Source organism: Salmo trutta, chromosome 16, assembly GCF_901001165.1.
Source record: "Salmo trutta chromosome 16, fSalTru1.1, whole genome shotgun sequence".
In the NCBI taxonomy this organism is placed as follows: domain Eukaryota; kingdom Metazoa; phylum Chordata; class Actinopteri; order Salmoniformes; family Salmonidae; genus Salmo; species Salmo trutta.
In genome coordinates, this window is record NC_042972.1 from 24,085,766 (window position 1) to 24,111,883 (window position 26,118).

The following is a 26,118-nucleotide window of genomic DNA, read 5'->3' on the forward strand; positions in this document are numbered from 1 at the left end:
GCCAGCGCCTGTTTTTAATCAGGAAATTGAGGTCATCCAGGATGTTCTGGAGAGTGTGTACAGCAGCTTGGTGGAGAGCATCCTCACGTTCAACATGACAGTCTGATATGGTAATCTGAGCGTGAGGAGCAAAAGCAAACTGAACAGAATAGTAAATGTAGCCAGCAAAGTAATTGGTCGACCACAGGCACATTTGAGCAGTCTGTTCCACAAAGCAACCAAAAAGAAGGCACTGGCTGTCATTGGCAACCCCTCCCACCCTCTACACCCTCATTTGGAGAGGCTTCCCTCTGGCCGGTGCTTCAGAATGCCCATGGCCAAGAAGAACGTGTTCAAGCATTCGTTCCTTGTGCAGTTGGACTACTAAATGCAAAGTAAATTGTATCAGTATATATACATATCTATCCAGTGCAGTTGAGACAGCAGTCAGTTCTGAGTGAATGTATCAGTGTCCTCTGATTTTAGTGTATGCAACATGACTGGTGTGTATGGTGTGAAAATGTATGTGTATATGATCCTTTTATTGGAAGGTGATGCCAAAGAAAAATGTCCATCCTGGATGAACAATACAGTTTTATTCTATTATTTTGATAACTCTAACATTTATTTATTTGGGTTTAGGTTTAAATAAATACAATTCAATTTAAATTGAATTCAAGGGCTTTATTGGCATGGGAAACATTTGTTAATGTGGCCAAGGCAAGTGAAGTAACTACTCCAGCTCGTTAGGTGGCAGTGTTCTGGAATATCTAAGTCACATCTACGTGTGCGCATTAGTTCGACATGTTGACATTGTCGAGATGTGAAACATTGCCACGTTGGAACTGCGTTTATGTGAAATTTGACGAAGTACAGCGTTATTTAACGTTTATGGGTAACAAATGCTGGACAATATTTGTTGAGATCTAGCGTCATGACGACGCCATCTGTTCGCGTGTTTCATAAACTAGAGGGATTGTTTTCCATTTACAAACCCCCCGGTGTCCACTGGAAACTCGTCCGGGATACCGTCGAGACAAACCTGCTCAAAGGTACTATAACGTTACTGACACTAGTATTTACTTTTGCACTACAAATGCAACATAATCCCCCACGTTGTTATTTTGATAATTGCATGCTTAATTGTAGTTTGATTGATCAGGCTGTAATACACAATTAATTGGTATATTCAGCCTGGAAATAATGCCTGCAAAATCGTGTAAATGTACCTTACAAGCCAGAATGTTGAATAAAATTACATTTAAGCTTACTCTACCTGTTGTCTGTGCGGTTTGCACTATAGCTGCTCGTAATTTGAGACAAACTATCAACAGGAAAGTATTGTTTACCCGACGTTTTAGAGAGCCGGTAATGTTTAGTAGTAACGTTATATGGTTGAGTTGCTACTGCTGTTACCTAATGGGTTTACCACTTGACAAGAAATGCCAGCAAGGGATTTCCTGTCACATGTCCAGTTCATTCACAGCAGTGTAGTTGAAGGAAATTAGAGAATAATTTTACATCTTACATTTCTAGTCATTTAGCATACGCTCTTATCCAGAGAGCATAGATTTTCATAAAAAATATTTGTCCTGGTCCCCCTGGGAATCGAACCCACAACCCTGGCATTTCAACCGCCATGCTCTACTAACTGAGTCAGACGGGACCGATGATGATGTTGATGCAATCTCTCTCCAAAGGGATAAATGCTGCCTCTCCTCCAGCCCCTCGTCAGCGGGTCCAGTTCCTGGCTGAGCCCACCAGTGTTGTGGCTGAGGGTTCCAATGAGCTCACCCTGTCTGCAGCCTCTGTCCCAGCTCTGGCTCATCACCCTCTGGGTATGTTCAGGTTCACTGTACAATCATTTCCAAGTCTTTTATGACCTGTCCCTTACACAACCTATAAGTGCTTAACTTGTATTTTAAAGGTGAGGCTCTCCATATCGTAATGATGCTGGATTTGTGTGAATTCAATAACGGTCTTACTGTTTTCATGTCAGTGAGTGGACCTGAGTTCCAGCACATAGGAGTAGGAGTGGGACATCGCCTGGACGTATTCTCCTCTGGAGTTCTAGGTGGGACTTTCTGTCATGTCCTCCAAATTACAAAAAAAAATATATACACTGCTCAAAAAAATAAAGGGAACACTTAAACAACACAATGTAACTCCAAGTCAATCACACTTCTGTGAAATCAAACTGTCCACTTAGGAAGCAACACTGATTGACAATAAATTTCACATGCTGTTGTGCAAATGGAATAGACAACATGTGGAAATTATAGGCAATTAGCAAGACACCCCTAATAAAGGAGTGGTTCTGCAGGTGGGGACCACAGACCACTTCTCAGTTCCTATGCTTCCTGGCTGATGTTTTGGTCGCTTTTGAATGCTGGCGGTGCTTTCACTCTAGTGGTAGCATGAGACGGAGTATACAACCCACACAAGTGGCTCAGGTAGTGCAGCTCATCCAGGATGGCACATCAATGCGAGCTGTGGCAAGAGGGTTTGCTGTGTCTGTCAGCGTAGTGTCCAAAGCATGGAGGCACTACCAGGAGACAGGCCAGTACATCAGGAGATGTGGAGGAGGCCGTAGGAGGGCAACAACCCAGCAGCAGGACCGCTACCTCCGCCTTTGTGCAAGGAGGAGCAGGAGAAGCACTGCCAGAGCCCTGCAAAATGACCTCCAGCAGGCCACAAATGTGCATGTGTCTGCTCAAACGTTCAGAAACAGACTCCATGAGGGTGGTATGAGGGCCCGACGTCCACAGGTGGGGGTTGTGCTTAACGCCCAACACCGTGCAGGACGTTTGGCATTTGCCAGAGAACACCAAGATTGGCAAATTCGCCACTGGTGCCCTGTGCTCTTCACAGATGAAAGCAGGTTCACACTGAGCACGTGACAGACGTGACAGAGTCTGGAGACGCCGTGGAGAACGTTCTGCTGCCTGCAACATCCTCCAGCATGACTGGTTTGGCGGTGGGTCAGTCATGGGGTGGCATTTCTTTGGGGGGGCCGCACAGCCCTCTATGTGCTCGCCAGAGGTAGCCTGACTGCCATTAGGTACCGAGATGAGATCCTCAGACCCCTTGTGAGACCATATGCTGGTGCTGTTGGCCCTGGGTTCCTCCTAATGCAAGACAATGCTAGACCTCATGTAGCTGGAGTGTGTCAGCAGTTCCTGCAAGAGGAAGGCATTGATGCTATGGACTGGCCCGCCCGTTCCCCAGACCTGAATCCAATTGAGCACATCTGGGACATCATGTCTTGCTCCATCCACCAACGCCACGTTGCACCACAGACTGTCCAGGAGTTGGCGGATGCTTTAGTCCAGGTCTGGGAGGAGATCCCTCAGGAGACCATCCGCCACCTCATCAGGAGCATGCCCAGGTGTTGTAGGGAGGTCATACAGGCACGTGGAGGCCACACACACTACTGAGCCTCATTTTGACTTGTTTTAAGGACATTACATCAAAGTTGGATCAGCCTGTAGTGTGGTTTTCCACTTTAATTTTGAGTGTGACTCCAAATCCAGACCTCCATGGGTTGATAAATTGGATTTCCATTGATTATTTTTGTGTGATTTTGTTGTCAACACATTCAACTATGTAAAGAAGAAAGTATTTAATAAGATTATTTCTTTCATTCAGATCTAGGATGTGTTGTTTAAGTGTTCCCTTTATTTTTTTGAGCAGTATATATTGCTGAGGGATATGCTCATTTGAACCACATCGGGCCTGCATTACTGCACCGATATAAGTTTTCATGTTTGATCATGTACATCATCATGGCATCTGTTTCTCCTCAGTTCTTGGTGTTGGCCAGGCAAACAAGGCTCTGACTGATCTCTACAGATCTCATGTCACTAGAGTAAGCGTTCATCTCTATTTATGTTACAAGTAAAAGAGCATACAGTTTATTGGAGGTGGAAAATCCATATGGCATCGTTCTGATAGAATGCTGAGATTGCCATGATGCATTTCTTGTTCAACTTTCGATAATTTATTCAGGATTATACATTGGAAGGTGAATTGGGGATGGCCACAGATAATTTCTCTCACACAGGCCGCCTCATAGAGAGGACCACATATGGTAGGTACAGCAGCACTTTCTTTTTTCTGCCTTGCACCTTATTGTAATAAATACAGAATCTATAAAAACATTATCTTGACTGTGTAGCAACCCTTGACATGCCCTCCAGATCACATCACACGGGACAAGCTGGAGAGAGTCCTGGCCATGATGCAAGGATCCAATCAGAAGGCCCTGCTCACGTACGTCCACCATTCATTCTAGTTCTGTGGTCCACCTCTTATCCCTCTCTGTTCACCTTACTTGATCTACTCATTGAACCAAGGTTTATTGCAATTAGAGCATTCCCATAGACCTGTACCAATTCAACCCCATTACTTACCAAACTAATGCTGTGATATAAGTGCCAGTCAGTTGTTGTCAGTGCCAGTGAAAGCTTATTTGTTATTTTTGCTATACCTCGTGTGTGGAGCAGTGTAGGATAACTGTTTGTTCTGGCAGGTACTCTAAGGTGGACATGAGCACCCAGGAGGCCTATGAGCTGGCTGTGAAGGGGGAACTGCGTCCCGACGGGAAGTCTCCCCCTATTATGACAGGCCTGCGTTTATTACACTTCCAACCACCCCGTTTTACCTTGGGTAAATGTATTGCCACCTCCAGTTTCACCTGTACTGTACAACACTTGATAGACACTTGATCACACATAGTACCAGTACACACAAAGACACAGGGACACACTCGCATGCAATAGGACTTGGCACATGGCTCTTTCTAACTGATGAACTGCAACAGACACCTTGTTGCATTAGATTCATATCCGGTATTCTTGAATAGTGGGGCAATTCCATGATGACAGAGTGACACGGAGACTGATTTTTCACTTTAAAATGTATGCCAAACCAAAACCACTGATTGCAAAGTTAAACAAACCATACAACTCTATACACAAGAACTACAGTATAAATTGTTAAAAGTAGTTATTGTGCATAGTTGTATGGTTTGTTTAACTTTGCAATCATTGGTTTTTGTTTGACATACAGTATTATGTTACTGTGGAACTGCCCAGTGCTCAATTCAATTTATACTTCAATTTTTACACTTGACCCTCTTTCCCCAATACATGTGTAAATATTGTACTATACATCAAATCTGTTACCGTGAAATTGCCCAGTGCTCAATTCAATGTATACACTCCCCTCCCCCTTACCAATATATGTGTAAATATGGCACTATAAATTGTGCCTTCCTGTATTATACATATGCTCAAATGTTAATTCTATTCTACTGCCATTTATTTTATGTTCATTTTCTTATTTTTGTACTATTTCATATTGTTATTGCATTGTCAAGAAGGAACCTGCAAGTTAGCATTTCGTTGGACAATGTATACCATGCGTGTCCCGTACATACGACTAATACGACTTGAAACTTGCTAGTTCAGTTTGGTACATTTCATTATCCAGTTTTCTCCCTCTCACAGAGGTGCAGTGTTTGAATGAAACCCAGCGGTACCTGTGCAGAATCCTGCATGAAGTGGGCTTGGAGCTCCGCAGCACGGCCGTATGTAAGGGAGTGCGCCGCACTCGAGACGGACCCTTCACCCTACAACACGCCTTGACCCATCAACACTGGACTTCCCCAGATGTCATACAGGCCATCAGACAGTACCGCTCTTCCAGAAAGGCTAGCAAAGCCAAGCACACACAGCCAGGGAAGGATACAGGAACAGCCAGTCAGAGACAGGAAATGGCAGAAGAAGCAGCAGTCACAGGTGATTCCCACCGGTTACACTCTGTATTGACCTCAAAAGCATTTGGCTCTTGATGTCCTTGGAATAGATATCCTTGAAAGCTACATCAGCCTCAAAACATACTGGTTTTAGTCAATGAAGATGTAGCCTCTGCCACAGGCTTTCACCTCACCTAGGAGTGCGAAGCCTGGAGCCAAGGCTAATGAAGATGTGGCTGTTGGAAAGCCGATGATTTTCTTTTTCATGTGCAATGTCAGCTTTCTTTATCCCAATGTAAAATGTATGACCTGTTTGTGTCATTCAGTGTCTGTTCTTATAAATTAAAATATACCAAATTATGTGATCATCTCAATCTGTAGGGGGAAATAAGCTAATAAATATTCTTAGTTCTAAGAAACACCAGTGAGTAGCTTGTGAGCATCCCAACATTAGCCCTTGATCATGACTCTCATTTCCATTACATTACACATACGTCATTGGGTGAAGGCATCTTCTGTATAGGGGTTTTGTTAAGATCCCTGACGCTTGTTTTGAACATTAACACGCATTGCTTGCAGTACAGTTCTGGAAACATAAGGACCTTATCTTTCATATCAGCAAGCAATAAGTTTAAAAAAGAAAAGGTTAGATTGATACACCTTTTTAGGGTTAGTGTTCCCACACGGCCATATCTCTACGTTACAGCGCGTGTTTTTGGAAGACAGACTGACCACCTCTGCTAATTAGCAATCTATCGTGCGCTGAACGCCTGTGTATGTAATGGGAAAAGGCCACCAGAAACGTGTCGTCACGGAAAAATACTGTCGGCTGCAACTATGATAAAGCCTGTAAACAGTGTACAGTAAGTGTATATTTTGCGTTAAATTATTTGGATGTTATATGAACGAACATAACGGGCTTTTGTTTCTAGAACCGTATCGCAATTGAGAATCGATTCACGTTTAAATAGAATATTTTGCTGCCAGAGTCAGTCTACATCTAAAATAACATACAAGGTCCTTGAACCTTTAAGGCAGGCTCCTTATTAAGAGTAAGTACATATTGGGCTATCCCAACATAAGATGGCAGCACAAGCAAAGTTATTTGTCACAATTTAGAATGTATTCACTCTATTTTGAACGTCCTGTAACTTTTTGTCCAACCTCAATATTATAATACATTTATGTTAAGGATTTACACAACAAACATTACACGGTAGGCTACATGTTTGAATGCAGGACTCAAATGGAACCCTTCCTTCTGTGCAAGAGATTCCGTGGTGATATTTGAAGTGCTGCACCCTAGGACCGACTGCCAGTAAGGGTATACCTCTCGTTGCATTGTAGCAAATATACTGGTAACTAACCCTTCTTCTGTCTTTGATTGTAGCGTCGAGAGTGATCAGGTACGATACACACCTGTCGGTTATCTTCCTTGACATATAATTTAACTCCAATGTTGTCATATATGCTGCTGCTACTGTTTATCCTGTTGCTTAGTCACTTTATCCCTACCTATAAATCAGTGGCGAACCGTAACTATGGCCCTAGTCTTCAGAGGGACCAACAATCTTCCATTACGTTGTATCAAACTCAAATCAAGAAAATAACATAAAACATTGTATCATTTATTATATATTCTGTAGTCGGACCAAAGTTATTTTATGACCTTCATCACACTATCAGTGATCTAAAGTTTAAATGCAGCAATGTTTCATAGTCATTATTTTCAGAGATCGCAAACATCAAGTGAGCTGCAAAAAAGTGCCATTCACCAGATTATCATTTGTAAACAAAGTTTGAAAGTTAAAAGGGTGGTGCTAACAAATTAGCAACAACATCCACCTTGAAGTGAACAGCTGCTAGAGCCGCTGTTGCCATTGTCACACTACTACAACACAAGCTAGCTAGCATTTCCGTGGGAAAACTACTGCTTGCGCCTCTGATTATTTGCTCGTCTTGCGCCCACAGTAATGATGTGTCTAGGCCTTAGAGAAAGAGAAGGGTGCAATTTCGACCTGCATTCCTGTATCTGCAGGAACCCCTCTTTATACTTCTATAAGTACATTTTTAGGTTAGGGAAGGCAGAAGCGATCCAGTACAGTAGGTGGCGTTATTGAACAATAACGTTGGATGCCAGCCGCCGATTAAACCCACAGAAGAAGGGGCGGGGTGACAACGGGCACTGTTTTCCTGCAGTTCTGTTAACGATGCCGAGGGCTGGTGTTTAGAATTCGGGAGCGAAGGACACTGTGCCAGCTTATCCAGCTAATTTCAATACCCCCCCCTCCCCACATTAATGATACTTACCTTAAAGATCACAAAGTGAGCTAATTTCCACCACATTCACATGCAACTACGTTTGATTCATACACTGGCTTGTCTGGCTGGCATGTTTTAATTTTAAACAGGCATTCCCTTATCTAAACTGAAATAATTTTAGTCCTCAATTATGATTTAAAAAAAAAGCATAGCTCATTAGTACACCTTTGTGGTTGAATATATATCTATTGTATGTCTTATGATCCAATTTAATGTTGAACTAACAAATACCATCAAGGGATACGTTACAATTTACAATAATGAACACCTTATGAAACAGCTGTGAAAACCAATCTAGCAATATTTTAGATTTAAATGCATAACCATTGATATTTTTTTTTGGTACATGTGTGTCAATTTACTTTCAGATTTGTTGTACACTCACATGGCAATCAGACTGAAATACAGAATTCTGGTCTGTGGAATAGAGAGGGGGTGGGTATTGTGTGGATGGGAGGTTGAATAGAGAGGGGGTGGGTATTGTGTGGATGGGAGGTTGAATAGAGAGGGGGTGGGTATTGTGTGGATGGGAGGTTGAATAGAGAGGGGGTGTGTATTGTGTGGATGGGTGGTTGGTAAAGGATGACATCAGGTGGATCCATGTCTGGGTGTTAGGCATAACCCCTAGGTCCTGGAGAACAGGAGCAGTGTAAAGGGAATAGGGTAGGAGACAGAGGTAAACAAGCAAGCACACAGGTTAAATGATTGTCAGGTATGTAAAAATACAGTTATCGAATGATTTAATTTAAATGTTTGATTAGACATGCAATAATGTTAATGGCAGACCGAAAAGAAAGGATACCTGTCTAATTTTTGATGTCAGTGGGGTTGGTAAGGGGTGGTCCCTGGAAAAGATAGAGTGATGAGTTGTGAGAGAATCTCCAGGGTGGTGTCATGACCACTGGGGTCATACATACCTACCTGGAAGTGGCGGTTACTTAACGTGATCCAGTGGTTAGCCTTGAGATTGACTATTTGGAGAAACCCCTGGGCCAGTGTTGGTACTGCTGACAGCATGGTGATGCCGCCCACCACGAGGCAGCAAATAGTTATCTGAGATTTTTATATTCACCTTATCGGATGGCCGGGTCTCGCTTTCCTTTCGTCCTTCTTCCAAGTCATTCACCCAGATGTCGAAGCACTTGGTCCCCTTGATTCTTCTCAGGTGGCTCTCCTTTTTCTCATTCGCCCTGTCCATGTTCAGTCTAACCTTGATTGATAATATAAATAAATGCAATTATTACAAATATCTCTTGTAAGGCCAGAAAATAAATTAACAGTGGACAATAATTTGTACCTGGTCAAAAACCTCCACATCCTTCTCAGTCCGTGCCTAAAGGTGGTCTTCAAAGGCATTCTGATCTGCTTCAACAACTTCCACCACATCAGGTGGAGTATCAGTGACCTCAAAGTACGTTATGCAAAAGAAAAGACAAATTCAATTTAAAAAAAATTATACTACAGTATATGCAATAATGTTATAACTGCTGCGGCTCCCCTCCATATAGCAGGCGATAGAGTGAATACTCTGGAGGCCTGGACACTGCTGTGTTGTGTGCAAAGATAATTACCTTCAGATTGTCCTTCCACCATTCCTGGTACCTGTCAAGGGACTTGCCCATGGCAGTCCCGTTGGTCCATTCATCCAAACATGGAGTCACCATACATCTACACATTCACATTATATATAACTCACTGTACGATCAGTGTCAATTTATAAAACACTCTAAATTACTGGGCGCCTATGCAAAACAATACCACAACCATTACATTAAGCTGACATTGACTAAAACCAACTAGGCTAGAGCTAACTACTATTGTGCTTAGCCAAGGTAAATTTGGTTAGCATCAAGCTAGCGAACTGTTACACTATTTTCATACAAATATTAACACTAACATATTTTATGGTGACGTCACATATTTACATGTCTTACCTAAAGTGAACTGAGCCTTTGTTCATAGAAAATAAAACAAATTGGATCTAAAACGTTGAAAAAAAAGTACAGAACGTTTGGGTGCCATGTTAATCCCTTCTCGTTCCTTTGTCTGTACATTATGCCTTGAATCTATGCTATCGTGCCCAGAAACCTGCTCCTTTTACTCTCTGTTACGAACGTGCCAGACGGCCAGTTCTTATAGCCTTTAGCCGTACCCTTATCCTACTTCTCCTCTGTTCCTCTGGTGATGTAGAGGTTAATCCAGGACCTGCAATGCCTAGCTCCACTCCTACTCAACAGGTGCTCTCATTTGCTGACTTCTGTAAGCGTAAAAGCCTTGGTTTCATGTATGTTAACATTAGAAGCCTACTCCCTAAATTTGCTTTATTCACTGCTTTAGCACATTCTGCCAACCCGGATGTCTTAGCCGTGTCTGAATCCTGGCTTAGGAAAACCACAAAAAAAACTGAAATTTCCATCCCTAACTATAACATTTTCCGCCAAGATAGAACTACCAAAGGGGACGTTGTTGCAATCTACTGCAGAGAGAGCCTGCAGAGTTATGTCTTACTATCCAGGTCTATACCAAAACGATTTGAGCTTCTACTTTTAAAAATCCACCTTTCCAGAAACAAGTCTCTCACCGTATCCGCTTGCTATAGACCACCCTCTGCCCCCAGCTGTGCCCTGGACACCATATGTGAATTGATTGCCCCGCCATCTATCTTCTGAGCTTGTGCTGCTAGGCTAGGCTAAACTGTGACATGCTTAACACCACGGCCATCCTACAATCAAAGCTTGATGCCCTCAATCTCACACAAATTATCAATGAACCTACCAGGTACAACCCCAAATCCGTAAACACGGGCACCCTCATAGATATCATCCTAACTAACTCGCCCTCCAAATACACCTCTGCTGTTTTCAACCAAGATCTCAGCGATCACTGCCTCATTGCCTGCATCCGTAATGGGTCTGCGGTCAAACGACCACCTTTCACTGTCAAACGCTCCCTAAAACACTTCAACGAACAGGCCTTTCTAATCAACCTGGCCGGGGTGTGCTGGAATGACATTGACCTCATCCCATCAGTAGAGGATGCCTGGTTATTCTTTAAAAGTGCCTTCCTCACCATCTTAAATAAGCATGCTCCATTCAAAAAATGTAGCACCATGAATAGATATAGCCCTTGGTTCACTCCAGACCTGTCTGCCCTTGATCAGCACAAAAACATCCTGTGGCGTTCTGCATTAGCATCGAATAGCCCCCGTGATATGCAACTTTTCAGAGAAGTTAGGAACCAATATACACAGGCAGTTAGGAAAGCTAAGGCTAGCTTTTTCAAACAGAAATTTGAATCCTGTAGTACAAACTCAAAGTTCTGGGACACTAAAGTCCATGGAGAATAAGAGCACCTCCTCCCAGCTGCCCACTGCACTGAGGATAGAAAACACTGTCACTACCGATAAATCCACTATAATTGAGAATTTCAATAAGCATTTCTCTACGGCTGGCCATGCTTTCCACCTGGCTACCCCTACCCCGGTCAACTGCCCGGCACCCTACACAGCAATACTTCTGGCCCTTCTTTGGACACTGTTAACTAACCTCCAGACGAGCTTCAATGCCATACAACTCTCCTTCCGTGGCCTCCAACTGCTCTTAAATGCAAGTAAAACTAAATGCGTGATTCAACCGATCGCTGCCCACACCTGCCTGCCCGCCCAGCATCACATCTCTGGACGGTTCTGGCTTAGAATATGTGGACAACTACAAATAGCTAGGTGTCTGGTTAGACTGTAAACTCTCCTTCCAGACTCACATTAAGAAACTCCAATCCAAAATTAAATCTAGAATCGGCTTCCTATTTCGCAACAAAGCATCCTTCACTCATGCTGCCAAACATACCATCCTACCGATCCTCGACTTTGGCGATGTCATTTACAAAATAGCCCCCAACACTCTACTCAACAAATTGGATGCAGTCTATCACAGTGCCATCTGTTTTGTCACCAAAGCCCCATATACTACCCACCACTGCGACCTGTACGCTCTCGTTGGCTGGCCCTCGCTTCATACTCGTCGCCAAACCCACTGGCTTCAGGTCATCGACAAGTCTCTGATAGGTAAGGCCCCGCCATATCTCAGCTCACTGGTCACCATAGCAGCACCCACCCGTAGCACCCGCTCCAGCAGGTGTATCTCTCAAGTCACCTCCAAAGCCAATTCCTACTTTGGCCACCTTTCCTTCCAGTTCTCTGCTGCTAATGACTGGAATGAATTGCAAAAATCGCTGAAGCTGGTGACTCTTACCTCCCTCACTAGCTTTAAGCACCAGCTGTCAGTGCAGCTCACAGATCACTGCCCCTGTACATAGCCCATCTGTAAATAGCCCATCCAACTACCTCATCCCCATACTGTATTTATTTATTTATCTTGCTCCTTTGCACCCCTGTATCTCTACTTGCACATTCATCTTCTGCACATCAATCACTCTAGTGTCTAACTGGTATATTGTAATTACTTTGCCACCATGGCCTATTTATTGCCTTACCTCCCTTTTCTTACCTCATAGAGGTAGATTTAGATTTTTATAGATTTTATTCAACTGTATTATTGACTGTGTTCTGTTTATTCCATGTGCAACTCTGTTGTTGTATGTGTCGAACTGCTTTGCTTTATTCTTGGCCAGGTCGCAGTTGTAAATGAGAACTTGTTCTCAACTTGCCTACCTGGCTAAATAAAGGTAAAATAAAAATAAATAAATGTAAACCATTAGCAACCTAGCCTAATTCCATTAACTTACTTACAATGGGGATAATACAAACCAGTTTTTCACTCAGTTAAAACTGCCTTCAAACATCACCAAACTCATGGACTATGTAATTAACCATGTTACCTCAATATTTTGAGTCATATTGCATTTTTGCACATTACATACCTGAATTAATAGTTAAAGTGATGAGGCGGAGAAACGTTCATTTTCAGAACTAGTCATTCTCCATAATGATGAAGAAATGTTAAATATCTCACTAACTCACTTCATTGATGTCACAGCTCCCCTAGTGGCAGTAATTGTATACATTAAATTCATTTTAAGAATGTGAAATAACAGAATAATAAACTCAGCAAAAAGAAACGTCCTCTCACTGTCAACTGTGTTTATTTTCAGCAAACTTAACATGTGTAAATATTTGTATGAACATAAGATTAAACAACTGAGACATAAACTGAACAAGTTCCACAGACATGGAATAATGTGTCCCTGAACAAAGGAGGCGTCAAAATAAAAAAAACAGTCAGTATCTGGTGTGGCCACCACCTGCATTAAGTACTGCAGTGCATCTCCTCCTCATAGACTGCACAAGATTTGCCAATTCTTGCTGTGAGATGTTACCCCAGTCTTCCACCAAGGCACCTGCAAGTTCCCGGACATTTCTAGGGGGAATTGCCCTTGCCTTCACCCACCGATCCAACAGGTCCCAGATGTGCTCAATGGGATTGAGATCCGGGCTCTTCGTTGGCCATGGCAGAACACTGACATTCCTATCTTGCAGGAAATCACGCACAGAACGAGCAGTATGGTTGGTGGCATTGTCATGCTGGAGGGTCATGTCAGGATGAGCCTGCAAGAAGGGTACCACATGAGGGAGGAGGATGTCTTCCCTGTCACCCTGTAGTGCTGTCTTAGGGGTTTCACAGTACGGACATTGCAGTTTATTGCCCTGTCCACATCTGCAGTCCTCACGCCTCCTTGCAGCATGCCTGAGGCACGTTCACGCAGATTAGCAGGGACCCTGGGCATCTTTCTTTTGGTGTTTTTCCAGAGTCAGTAGAAAGGCCTCTTTAGTGTCTTAAGTTTTCACAATTGTGACCTTGATTGCCTACCGTCTGTAAGCTGTTAGTGTCTTCACGACCGTTCCACAGTGGCATGTTCATTAATTGTTTATGGTTCATTGAACAAGCATGGGAAACAGTGTTTAAACCCTTTACAGTGAAGATCTGTGAAGTTATTTGGATTTTTATGAATTATCTTTGAAAGACAGGGTCCTGATAAAGGGATGTTTATTTTTTTGCTGAGTTTAGTAAAAGTAATGATTTATTTCAGCTTTTATTTCTTTCATCACATTCCCAGTGGGTCAGAAGTTTACATACACTTAATTAGTATTTGGTAGCATTGCCTTTAAATTGTTTAACTTGGGTCAAATGTTTCGGGTAGCCGTCCACAACTTTGGAAGTATCCTTGGGGTGGTTGTCCATTTGGAAGACCCATTTGCGACCAAGCTTTAACATCCTGACTGATGTCTTGAGATGTTGCTTCAATATATCCACATCATTTTCCATCCTCATGATGCCATCTATTTTGTGAAGTGCACCAGACCCTCCTGCAGCAAAGCACCCCCACAACATGATGCTGCCACCCCCGTGCTTCACGGTTGGGATGGTTTTCTTCGGCTTGCAAACCTCCCCCTTTTTCCTCCAAACATAATGGTCATTATGGCCAAACAGTTCTATTTTTGTTTCATCAGACCAGAGGACATTTCTCCAAAAAGTACTATCTTTGTATCCATGTGCAGTTGCAAACCGTAGTCAGGCTTTTTTATGGGGGTTTTGGGGCAATGTCTTCTTCCTTGCTGAGCGGCCTTTCAGGTTATGTCGATATAGGGCTCGTTTTACTGTGGATATAGATCCGTTTGTACCTGTTTCCTCCAGCATCTTCACAAGGTCCTTTGCAGTAGTTCTGGTATTGATTTGCACTTTTCACACCAAAGTACGTTAATCTCTAGGAGACAGAACATGTCTCCTTCCTGAGCGGTATGACGGCTGCGTGGTCCCATGGTGTTTATACTTGCGTAGTATTGTTTGTACAGATGAACGTGGTACCTTCAGGCATTTGGAAATTGCTCCTAAGGATGAACCAGACCTGTTGAGGTCTACAATTTTTTTTTCTGAGGTCTTGGCTGATTTCTTTTGATTTTCACGTGATGTCAAGCAAAGAGGCACTGAGTTTGAAGGTAGGCCTTGAAATGCATCCACAGGTACACCTCCAATTGACTCAAATTATGTCAATTAGCCTATCAGAAGCTTCTAAAGCCATGACATCATGTTCTGGAATTTTCCAAGCTGTTTAAAGGCACAGTCAAGTTAGTGTATGTAAACTTCTGACCCACTGGAATTATGATACAGTGAAATAATCTCTGTAAACAATTGTTGGAAAAATGACTTGTCATGCACAAAGTAGATGTCCTAACTGACTTGACAAAACTATAGTTTGTTAACAAGAAATTTGTGGAGAGGTTGAGAAACTAGTTTTAATGACTCCAACCTAAGTGTATGTAAACTTCCGACTTCAATATATGTGTCACATATACACATGGCATATGCTTGAGTACCATCTTGGCATCTATGATCTGCTTGCCTCAATAAATGAATACTAGAACATTGGTAGCCAGGATTAGCTCTTTCAAATAAAATCAAACTTTGTCACATGCGCCAAATACAACAATATACCTTACCGTGAAATGCTTACTTACAAGCCCTTAACCAACAGTGCAGTTCAAGAAGAGTTTAAGAAAATATTTACCAAATAAACTAAAGTAAAAAATAAAATGAGCGATTACAAAAAGTAACACAATAACATAACGAGGCTATATACAGGGGGTACTGGTACCGAGTCAGTGTGCGAGGATACAGGTTGGTTGAGGTAATTTGTTCATGTAGGTAGGGGTGAAGTGACTATGCATCGATAATAAACAGCGAGTAGCAGCAGTATACATTTTACATTTACATTTAAGTCATTTAGCAGACGCTCTTATGCAGAGCAACTTACAAATTGGTGCATTCACCTTATGATATCCAGTGGAACAACCACTTTACAATAGTGCATCTAAATCTTTTAAGGGAGGGGAGGGGGGGGGTTAGAAGGATTACTTTATCCTATCCTAGGTATTCCTTAAAGAGGTGGGGTTTCAGGTGTCTCCGGAAGGTGGTGATTGACTCCGCTGTCCTGGCGTCGTGAGGGAGCTTGTTCCACCATTGGGGTGCCAGAGCAGCGAACAGTTTTGACTGGGCTGAGCGGGAACTGTGCTTCCTCAGAGGTAGGGAGGCGAGCAGGCCAGAGGTGGATGAACGCAGTGCCCTTGTTTGGGTGTAGGGCCTGATCAGAGCCTGAAGGTACGGAGGTGCCGTTCCCCTCACAGCTCCGTAGGCAAGCACCATGGTCTTGTAGCGGATGCGAGCTTCAACTGGAAGCCAGTGGAGAGAGCGGAGGAGCGGGGTGACGTGAGAGAACATGGGAAGGTTGAACACCAGACGGGCTGCGGCGTTCTGGATGAGTTGTAGGGGTTTAATGGCACAGGCAGGGAGCCCAGCCAACAGCGAGTTGCAGTAATCCAGACGGGAGATGACAAGTGCCTGGATTAGGACCTGCGCCGCTTCCTGTGTGAGGCAGGGTCGTACTCTGCGAATGTTGTAGAGCATGAACCTACAGGATCGGGTCACCGCCTTGATGTTAGTGGAGAACGACAGGGTGTTGTCCAGGGTCAAGCCAAGGTTCTTAGCACTCTGGGAGGAGGACACAAGGGAGTTGTCAACCATGATGGCGAGATCATGGAACGGGCAGTCCTTCCCCGGGAGGAAGGGCAGCTCCGTCTTGCCGAGGTTCAGCTTGAGGTGGTGATCCGTCATCCACACTGATATGTCTGCCAGACATGCAGAGATGCGATTCGCCACCTGGTTATCAGAAGGGGGAAAGGAGAAGATTAATTGTGTGTCGTCTGCATAGCAATGATAGGAGAGACCATGTGAGGATATGACAGAGCCAAGTGGCTTGGTGTATAGCGAGAATAGGAGAGGGCCTAGAACAGAGCCCTGGGGGACACCAGTGGTGAGAGCACGTGGTGCGGAGACAGATTCTCGCCACGCCACCTGGTAGGAGCGACCTGTCAGGTAGGAAGCATTCCAAGCGTGGGCCGCGCCGGAGATGCCCAACTCGGAGAGGGTGGAGAGGAGGATCTGATGGTTCACAGTATACAAAACAAATGGAGAGGTGGGGGGCAATGCAGTAGCAGCTTTGTATCTAGTCTCATAATAATTGCATAACGGTGCAAGTTAGACATGTTATCTTTTGTTTGCATGTTCATTTTTTAAATTAAACCTTTATTTAACTAGGAAAGTCAGTTAAGAACAAATTCTTATTTACTATGACGACCTACCCCCAGCCGAACCCGGACGACACTGGGCCAATTGTGCGCTACCCTATGGGACTCCCAATCACGGCCGGTTGTGATACAGCCTGGAAATGAACCAGGGTCTGTAGTTATGCTTTAGACCGCTGCGCCACTCGGGAGTCCCAAGCAAGTCTTTTTTGTTGGTCCTGTCGATGTTGTGATCACACACAGGTTACTTTGCCTGCTTGCAAATGTGTGCTAAAACTGGGGATGTTTCATAGTATTTCCGATTATCTTAACTCACCACCACCACCAATTAATTTTATTTTTCACAGATATCCACAGAACCACAACTGCAATACAGGCCTACACTCAGTTAAAAAGGTGATATCTACAAACTAACAGGATTCTTCCACTGTCCCCATAGGAGAACCCTTTTTGATTCCAGGTAGAACCCCTTCTGTGTCTAGGTAGATCCCTTTTTGGCTCCATTCCACATAGGGTTCTACCTGGAACCAAAAAGTTCTCTCCTTTGGTGACAACCAAAGAACCCTGTTGGAACCCGTTTCTCAAAGAGTGTACTCAACAAGTTTAGCCTGATAAGTTTACACCATTTGATTCTGTACTCAAACATCTGCCTGGTATTCAAGATAACATGCAACATAGCACCACCACCTTTTGAAGGTTTTTGTCAACCTGTGCTCAGACTTAAATCACAGTGTTCCAAGAACCTCCACCAGGGGTGACTGTAGTATGCTCAAACGGACAAAATGCAGGCGAGGCACCCTACACTCATTTTCGATCCCAAGGGGTCTTCATTTTCATACTGTATGCTCTCACTCTCATCACTATCTCCTTTGCCATCTTCTCATGTCTTTACTTGGAACTCCATCCATCCATACACACACACAATAGCATCTTGCTTACATTTCTCACATTTTAGGCATCCAGCTGAGGCCTTGGATGGATCATGTTACACTGAGATGGGCACAGGGGTATATGTACAGTCATTTTTAGTGTGGTGGCAAAGTAGTTGAACAGGAGAAGAGGATGTGGTTACTTGTGGAGGGAGAACATTGAGGTGGGTGGGTTGAGCATCTGCAGTGAAGCTGATTGGGTGCTCTGGCTCATCACATCTTCACTAAAAGAAAGAGATTTAGAAATGAGTTAGACATTGCCATAGTTCAACAGCTGAAAAGCCTTCATTAACATACTCCCAGAGATAGCAATGTATTCACTGAATGAAGTAGCCTACCCATCCCCATGTACAATTGTATTCATCAATTAAATAAATTATACTATAGCACATTCAATTACATTATTGTTGTAGGCTATAGACTACTCTTGTATCTACAATAACGTAATCATGGAATGAAATGGCGTACCCATCCACATTTAATTGATAAATTAGATAAATAATACTAGCACATACAGTTAGATTGTAGAATAGGCTACTACTGTATCCACACTATATTAGGATACCGTTGTGATATTGTCAGGCGTGATTTTAGGTCTTCGATCGAAGTTGCATGTTGTACCTCGTTTCCCTTCAGTGAAAAGTAGTTATTTAATTAATCCAATAAATAAATAATACTAGCCCATCAAATTACGTTATTGTACACTATCCTACTCTGCTATAGACATAGTAATAATATTGCCTACGTGCTTTCGACAATACGTTATCAATAAAAAATCATTTTCAAATAAACCACAATTGCCTTAACACAGTAGACCTAAATATTGCCTAACGATATCACAACTTAAATATAGCCTACTTACTCCTCCACTGGATCAAGGACATCTTGGTAATTATTTTCATCTTCTCTAATAAGGAAACTATCTGGGGCAGACACTCAAAAATCGCTTGTGCCACTTGTAGAAAAACAAACAAACAACTGAATGTCTGTGTTGCCGCCTAGCTCTCAAATACCGTACCAGTCACTCACTTTATGAACGGTCACTGCTATCCGAATTCCTTAGGATGTCCTTACCCTGAACCCTAAACTAACACTAAATTTTACCATTTTATAAATGTATACTTGATAGGGACATCCCAAGAAGCCCAAATAGCACGGACCCTCTGGGAAAGCATATGAACTCCTCAGTAAATAATATTGCCTACGTGCTTTCGACAATGTTATCAACAAAAAAGTATTATTTTCAAATAAACCAAATTTGCCTTAACACAGTAGGCCTAAATATTTCCTAACGATATCACAACTTAAGTAAAGCCTACTTACTCCTTAATTGGATCAAGTACATCTTGGTAATTATTTTCATCGTTTCTAATGAAACTATCTGGGGCAGACACTCAAATCGCTTCTGTCCCTTGTAAAAAAACAAGAATGAATGAATGTGTCGCCGCCGAGCTCTCAAATACCGTGCCAGTCTCTCATTCTATGAATGGTCACTGCAATCCGAATTCCGGGGAACGTCCTTACCCTAAACTAACACTAAACTTAACCAATTTACATTATTCTACTTTTCTATTGTGTACCTTTTAACTAGGCAAGTCAGTTAAGATTTTTTTAAATTTTCAATGATGGCCTTGGAACAGTGGGTTAACTGCCTTGTTCAGGGGCTCCCTCTGTACTTGATAGAGGGAGGGACATCCCAAAGGAACCCGATTAGCACAAACCCTCTGGGAAAGTCTGTGAAGTGCTCTATTCGACTGAAGGGACATCCCAAGGATCCCTAATAGCACCTATGAACTCATCTGAAAGCCGTTGACAACTGTTATTGGTTGTCTGTGGAACTGGTAACAACACAGTCTGTGATTGGCTAACAACATTTAGATCTGTATACAGCGAGATAAGATAACATACCATGCCATGAGGTGTTGAGGGAAAAACAGATTATCTATAGATTGGGCATCATCTTTTCTAGGCCATTAGCAATAACAGGAAATACACAAGCCGTAGGCTACACTGTAGTTCAATGTGGTTATGTTGGAATGTCTGCTTGCACGGGAAAAATTGTACGTTTCTAACATTTAAAGTTGAGATTTAATTAATATAAACTATGCACATGATGACTTTCATCAATACGCGATGCAGGCATCACGCACACGTTAGTAAGGCGTTGGTGTCATGTCAGTCAGACACGTAACGCAGGAGTCACACAGACGTTTGTAAGGCGTTGGTATCATGTCAGGTGGTACGGTTGCCAAGGCTTATGTCCCTGATCACCCCTCATAGCACACGGTGTCGCTAACTACCTCTGCACATCGACTCAGTACTGGTACCCCGTGTATATAGCCAACTTATCGTTACTCATTGTGTATTTATTATTCTTGTTATAATTGTTCTATTATTTCTTTGTATTCTCTGCATTGCTGGAAAGGGCTCGTAAGTAAGCATTTCAATGTTAGTCTGTTGTTTACGAAGTATGTGACAAATAAAATTAGATTTGTTTCATGGTTAAAAAGTATACACCATGACGAACGTCAGCATGTAATAACGCGTGTAACGCAAGCAGTCTCGGTACACCTACCCCTATGCGTGTTGTCAGTGGTGTAGTGGAGGGTATACCCAGTTATTTTTCAATGGGCATTAAGTATACTCACTTCTTAATCCCCTCGATGCATATCAAAGTAGCCTAGTTTAGTGGTCTAGTGGAAGTATATGTCATATCAATTAATAAGGCTGATGGAACATATCAGAATGTTTAGCTTAAAATGTTGATTAACTATTATTTCTTCACATTTTAGGTGCAGCAATGTGCACACGGTGCAGGCCTACATGCGAATGTTCCAAAATGCAATTTACAGGAAAAGCATTCTAAAATGTGCACCACCCATACCTGAAAGTAGTTTCATAGACAGAGATAGAAATATCCATTAGACATTTTAGAAAGAAGGGAGCTCTAAAGATGCGACAACTTACAACTATCATGGGTTGCTAATATGACTAAGATCATACCTTTGGCTGCTAGACAACGAAATAAAGTTGAAAGAAAACCAATAGAACAGGAGAACATTGAGGTCTTTATAAAATACTTGTCTCCATGTTTCTATGGTGGGATTTTGGCTGTAGACTACTATGAAGCAAGGCAAAACATGCCTCATAATGTCATGAAGTAAAACATAAGGAAGGAAAAATATAGCAATGCTAATGGTAGGCCTAACCGTCTTCTGGTAGATGGAAAGGCTTTCCCAAAAACTCTCAATTTAAAATGTTAACTAACTACAAAGTAGTTTTTGCCTACCTGGCAGAATGATATCATGATTATTTGCATCAATCCAGTGGCCATTTGTTTTGCTAACTACATCTCAGAAACACTGCTAACCAAACAGCAGTTCTAGGTGCCTGCCACTTAAATTAAACGATAACTACACAACAAAAAATAAAATTCCCAGACCTTAGTGGTCTCCTGATGTGGTTTAAGCATTGTTATGGACATAGAACATCCTATTTAGTTGTTTTTTCTATTAAAAAAGTGTGACTTAGAGCAAAAACCAGAAGAAAAAAAAATTACCAATCAGAAACCTGCAAATTTCTGGCTTAGTTGACAGCCTCAATTTATCTGTTTCACTAGTATGCCTACCTGCACAGTACAGCTTGGGTTGGCCTGACTGTGAAAGATAATTTTAGGTTATTCAGAGTGCATGTCACTGTTTCTCATACATTTTCACACAGAGCATCTTTCCTTCAACGGGCAGGCCATTTGGGACAGTTTTTGCTCAATTAGAGTATACTCACTTCTCCAGGCACCACTATGTGGTAGAGGTCGACCGATTAGGATTTTTCAATACCGATTATTGGAGGACCAAAAAAAGGCGATACCGATTAATCGTCCGATGTTTTATTTATTTGTAATAATGACAATTACAACAATACTGAATTAACACTTATTTTAACTTAATATAATACATAAATACTATCAATTTAGCCTGAAATAAATAATGAAACATGTTCAATATGGTTTAAATAATGCAAAAACAGTGTTGGAGAAGAAAGTAAAAGTGCAATATGTGCCATGTAAAAAAGCTAACGTTTAAGTTCCTTGCTCAGAACATGAGAACACATGAAAGCTGGTGGTTCCTTATAACATGAGTCTTCAATATTCCCAGGTAAGAAGTTTTAGGTTGTAGTTATTATAGGAATTATAGGACTATTTCTCTCTATACGATTTGTATTTCATATACCTTTGACTATTGGATGTTCTTATAGGCACTTTAGTATTGCCAGTGTAACAGTGTAGCTTCCTTCCCTCTCCTCGCTCCTACCTGGGCTCAAACCAGGAACACATCGACAACAGCCACCCTCGAAGCAGCGCTACCCATGCAGAGCAAGGGGAACAACTACTCCAAGTCTCAGAGCGAGTGACGTTTGAAACGCTATTAGCGCGCACCCGGCTAACTAGCTAGCCATTTCACATCGGTTACATGATGTTCTAATAGGTACTTTAGTATTGCCAGCCTAATCTCGGGAGTTGACAGGCTTGAAGTCATAAACAGCGCAATGCTTGAAGAATTGCGAAGGGCTGCTGGCAAAATGCACAAAAGTGCTGTTTCAATGAATGCTTACGAGCCTGCTGGTGCCTACCACCGCTCAGTCAGACTGCTCTATCAAATCATAGACTTAATTATAATATAATAAACACATATGAGCCTTAGGTCATTAATATGGTCGAATCCGGAAACTATCATTTCGAAAACAAAACGTTTATTTTTTCAGTGAAATACGGAACCGTTCCGTATTTTATCTAACGGGTGGCATCCCTAAGTCTAAATATTCCTGTTACATTGCACAACCTTCAATGTATGTCATAATTACGTAAAATTCTGGCAAATTAGTTCGCAATGAGCCAGGCGGCCCAAACTGTTGCATATACCCTGACTCTGCGTGCAATGAACTGACACAATTTCACCTGGTTAATATTGCCTGCTAACCTGGAGTTCTTTTAGCTAAATATGCAGGTTTAAAAATATATACTTCTGTGTATTGATTTTAAGAAAGGCATTGATGTTTATGGTTAGGTACAGTCGTGCAACGATTGTGCTTTTTTCGCAAATGCGCTTTTGTTAAATCATCCCCCGTTTGGCGAAGTTGGCAGTCTTTGTTAGGAAGAAATAGTATTCACATAGTTCGCAACGAGCCAGGCGGCCCAAACTGCTGCATATACCCTGACTCTGTTGCAGAGGTGACACATTTTCCCTAGTTAAAATAAATTAATGTTAGCAGGCAATATTAACTAAATATGCAGGTTTAAAAATATATACTTGTGTATTGATTTTAAGAAATTCATGTTTATGGTTAGGTACACGTTGGAGCAAGACAGTCCTTTTTCGCGAATGCGCACCACATCGATTATATGCAACGCAGGACAGGCTAGATAAACTAGTAATATCATCAACCATGTGTAGTTAACTAGTGATTATTATTGATTTGATTGATTGATTGTTTTTTATAAGATAAGAGTAATGCTAGCTAGCAACTTACCTTGGCTTCTTACTGCATTCGCGTAACAGGCAGGCTCCTCGTTGAGTGCAATGTAATGCAGGTGGTTAGAGCGTTGGACTAGTTAACCGTAAGGTTGCAAGATTGAATCCCCAAGCTGACAAGGTAAAAATCTGTCATTCTGCCCCTGAGCAAGGCAGTTAGCCCACCGTTCCTAGGCCGTCATTGAAAATAAGAATGTGTTCTTAACTGACTTGCCTTATAAAAAAAATATAAAACAAATTCGGCAAATCGGTGGCCAAAAATACCGATTACCGATTGTAATGAAAACTTGAAATCGGCCCTAATTAATCAGCCATTCCGATTAATCGGTCGACCTCTACTATGTGGTGTTATCATTGAGCAACTAACAAAAAAGTCAGTGTCTTATCATTCAGTTAGAAATAAAACAGTATCTGGACTTTGCACCTTCCAGAGCTTTTTTGTGCTTTATTTTGCAGCCACAGCTATTTTGTCAAATTTTCTTTTTGTCAATGCAGTGAAAGTAGCCTACCCATTTTTCATACTTTTCCTGATTTCCTCCATCTACAACATGAGATGTGTGTATTTCTGTGCCAGGTGTGATGCGTGTGCCACTGCACTGGGTGCTGTGGGATGTGAAAGACACCCTGCTGAAGGTGCGCAGGTCTGTCGGGGAGCAGTACTGCCAGGAGGTCAAGCGAACAGCAGGTTTCAGTCTTAACCCTACAGAGGTGGAGGCTGCCTTCCGCCAGTCCTTCCATCAGTACTCCAAACTCTACCCCAACTACGGTACGGCCCAGGGCCTGGGGGGGAAGGCCTGGTGGATGGGAGTGGTTCGGGACACCTTTGCCCAGTGTAGAGTACAGGACGCAGCCCTACTGGACACACTGGCCCACAACTTGTATCATGGCTTCTGCAGCCCTAATAACTGGGAGGTGAGTATAATAATTGTTTCTATCAGCATTACAGTATGTTGTATAATTCATGTAACATCTCCAGGAATTTGATATTATGATTGTGCAAAATGATCTTGTATACCTACATGCATTAATTAAAATAGTTTAATTGTAAACCATCCTCAATATCTATCAATTGGAACAATTGTGCCACATTGTCAAATTAATAGCCTGTATCTTCCGTCCTAAGGTATTTCCAGACTCGGCGAAGACCCTGGAGAGCATATCCTCCCTGGGACTGAAGCAGGGTGTGGTGTCCAACTTTGACAATCGCCTGGAGGGGATTCTACGAGACTGTGGCCTGCTGTCTCACTTCAGCTTCCTGCTCACCTCAGAGGAGGCCGGTATAGCCAAGCCTAACCCAGCAATCTTCCACCAGGCACTAGAGAAATGTGGCGTAACAGCCGCGAGTGTAGCTCACATTGGGGACCATTATGTCAATGACTATGTGACCTCTCGGTTACTGGGCCTCCATGGGTACTTGCTGGACAGACAGGGCAGGAATAAATACCCTGATGTTCCCCCACAGCATCGATTAAAGACCCTGGAGGAGCTACCTGCACGTCTCCAGCAACATATGGACTAAATGTTATCTATTACACAAGTAAACTCAAGCCAGGATTCAAACAAACCGCACTGTGCCAACATTTCACTGCACTTGACATTAAAGTATAAAAAAAATATATAAAATCCAAGCCTTAATCTATGGCAGTGAAACTAGCCCCAAAACTTAACACATGCAATGACCACTTTTAGATTATCTAAAGACGTACATACAGTGAGGGAAAAAAGTATTTGATCCCCTGCTGATTTTGTACGTTTGCCCACTGACAAAGAAATGATCAGTTTGTAATTTTAATGGCAGGTCTATTTGAACAGTGAGAGACAGAATAACAACAAAAAAATCCTGAAAAACACATGTCAAAAATGTTATAAATTGATTTGCATTTTAATGAGGGAAATAAGTATTTGACCCTCAATCAGAAAGATTTCTGGCTCCCAGGTGTCTTTTATACAGGTAACAAGCTGAGAATAGGAGCACACTCTTAAAGGGAGTGCTCCTGATCTCAGCTTGTTACCTGTATAAAAGACACCTGTCCACAGAAGCAATCAGATTCCAAACTCTCCACCATGGCCAAGACCAAAGAACTCTCCAAGGATGTCAGGGACAGGATTGTAGACCTACACAAGGCTGGAATGGGCTACAAGACCATCGCCAAGCAGCTTGGTGAGAAGGTGACAACAGTTGGTGCGATTATTCGCAAATGGAAGAAACACAAAAGAACTGTCAATCTCCCTCGGCCTGTGGCTCCATGCAAGATCTCACCTCGTGGAGTTGCAATGATCATGAGAACGGTGAGGAATCAGCCCAGAACTACACGGGAGGATCTTGTCAATGATGTCAAGGCAGCTGGGACCATAGTCACCAAGAAAACAATTGGTAACACTACGCCGTGAAGGACTGAAATCCTGCAGCTCCCACAAGGTCCCCCTGGTTAAGAAAGCACATATACATGCCCGTCTGAAGTTTGCCAATGAACATCTGAATGATTCAGAGGGCAACTGGGTGAAAGT

The 26,118-nt window shown here is 42.5% G+C and overlaps 2 protein-coding genes across 5 annotated transcripts; both read left to right on the forward strand.

Annotated features, from left to right (window-relative positions):
* The first annotated feature begins 765 nt into the window (after positions 1-765).
* On the forward strand, positions 766-6,095 carry trub2 (TruB pseudouridine (psi) synthase family member 2). The gene is made up of 8 exons (XM_029693549.1): positions 766-1,031; positions 1,680-1,817; positions 1,979-2,053; positions 3,786-3,847; positions 3,988-4,069; positions 4,179-4,251; positions 4,511-4,647; positions 5,490-6,095. The coding sequence occupies exons 1-8, from the start codon at positions 914-916 to the stop codon at positions 5,831-5,833; spliced, it is 1,029 nt and encodes a 342-aa protein (XP_029549409.1). The 5' UTR covers positions 766-913; the 3' UTR covers positions 5,834-6,095.
* A 143-nt stretch (positions 6,096-6,238) lies between these two features.
* On the forward strand, positions 6,239-25,228 carry hdhd3 (haloacid dehalogenase-like hydrolase domain containing 3). 4 transcript variants are annotated; one of them, XM_029693551.1, is made up of 3 exons: positions 6,239-6,600; positions 24,185-24,522; positions 24,734-25,228. In XM_029693551.1, the coding sequence occupies exons 2-3, from the start codon at positions 24,190-24,192 to the stop codon at positions 25,127-25,129; spliced, it is 729 nt and encodes a 242-aa protein (XP_029549411.1). In that variant the 5' UTR covers positions 6,239-6,600; positions 24,185-24,189; the 3' UTR covers positions 25,130-25,228. The 4 variants fall into 4 exon arrangements, with proteins under 4 accessions (XP_029549411.1, XP_029549413.1, XP_029549414.1 ...); XM_029693553.1 differs by lacking the exon at positions 6,239-6,600 and adding an exon at positions 6,646-7,095; XM_029693554.1 differs by lacking the exon at positions 6,239-6,600 and adding an exon at positions 6,646-7,055.
* The last annotated feature ends 890 nt before the right edge of the window (positions 25,229-26,118 follow it).

Bases quoted from the DNA above. Each gene is read 5' to 3' on its own strand.
- trub2 (XM_029693549.1), top strand. From the start codon at position 914: ATGACGACGCCATCTGTTCGCGTGTTTCATAAACTAGAGGGATTGTTT. The intron at 2,054-3,785 runs GTGGGACTTTCT...GTTTCTCCTCAG, and splicing joins ATTCTCCTCTGGAGTTCTAG to TTCTTGGTGTTGGCCAGGCA. The intron at 3,848-3,987 runs GTAAGCGTTCAT...TAATTTATTCAG, and splicing joins ACAGATCTCATGTCACTAGA to GATTATACATTGGAAGGTGA.
- hdhd3 (XM_029693551.1), top strand. From the start codon at position 24,190: ATGCGTGTGCCACTGCACTGGGTGCTGTGGGATGTGAAAGACACCCTG. The intron at 24,523-24,733 runs GTGAGTATAATA...TTCCGTCCTAAG, and splicing joins GCAGCCCTAATAACTGGGAG to GTATTTCCAGACTCGGCGAA.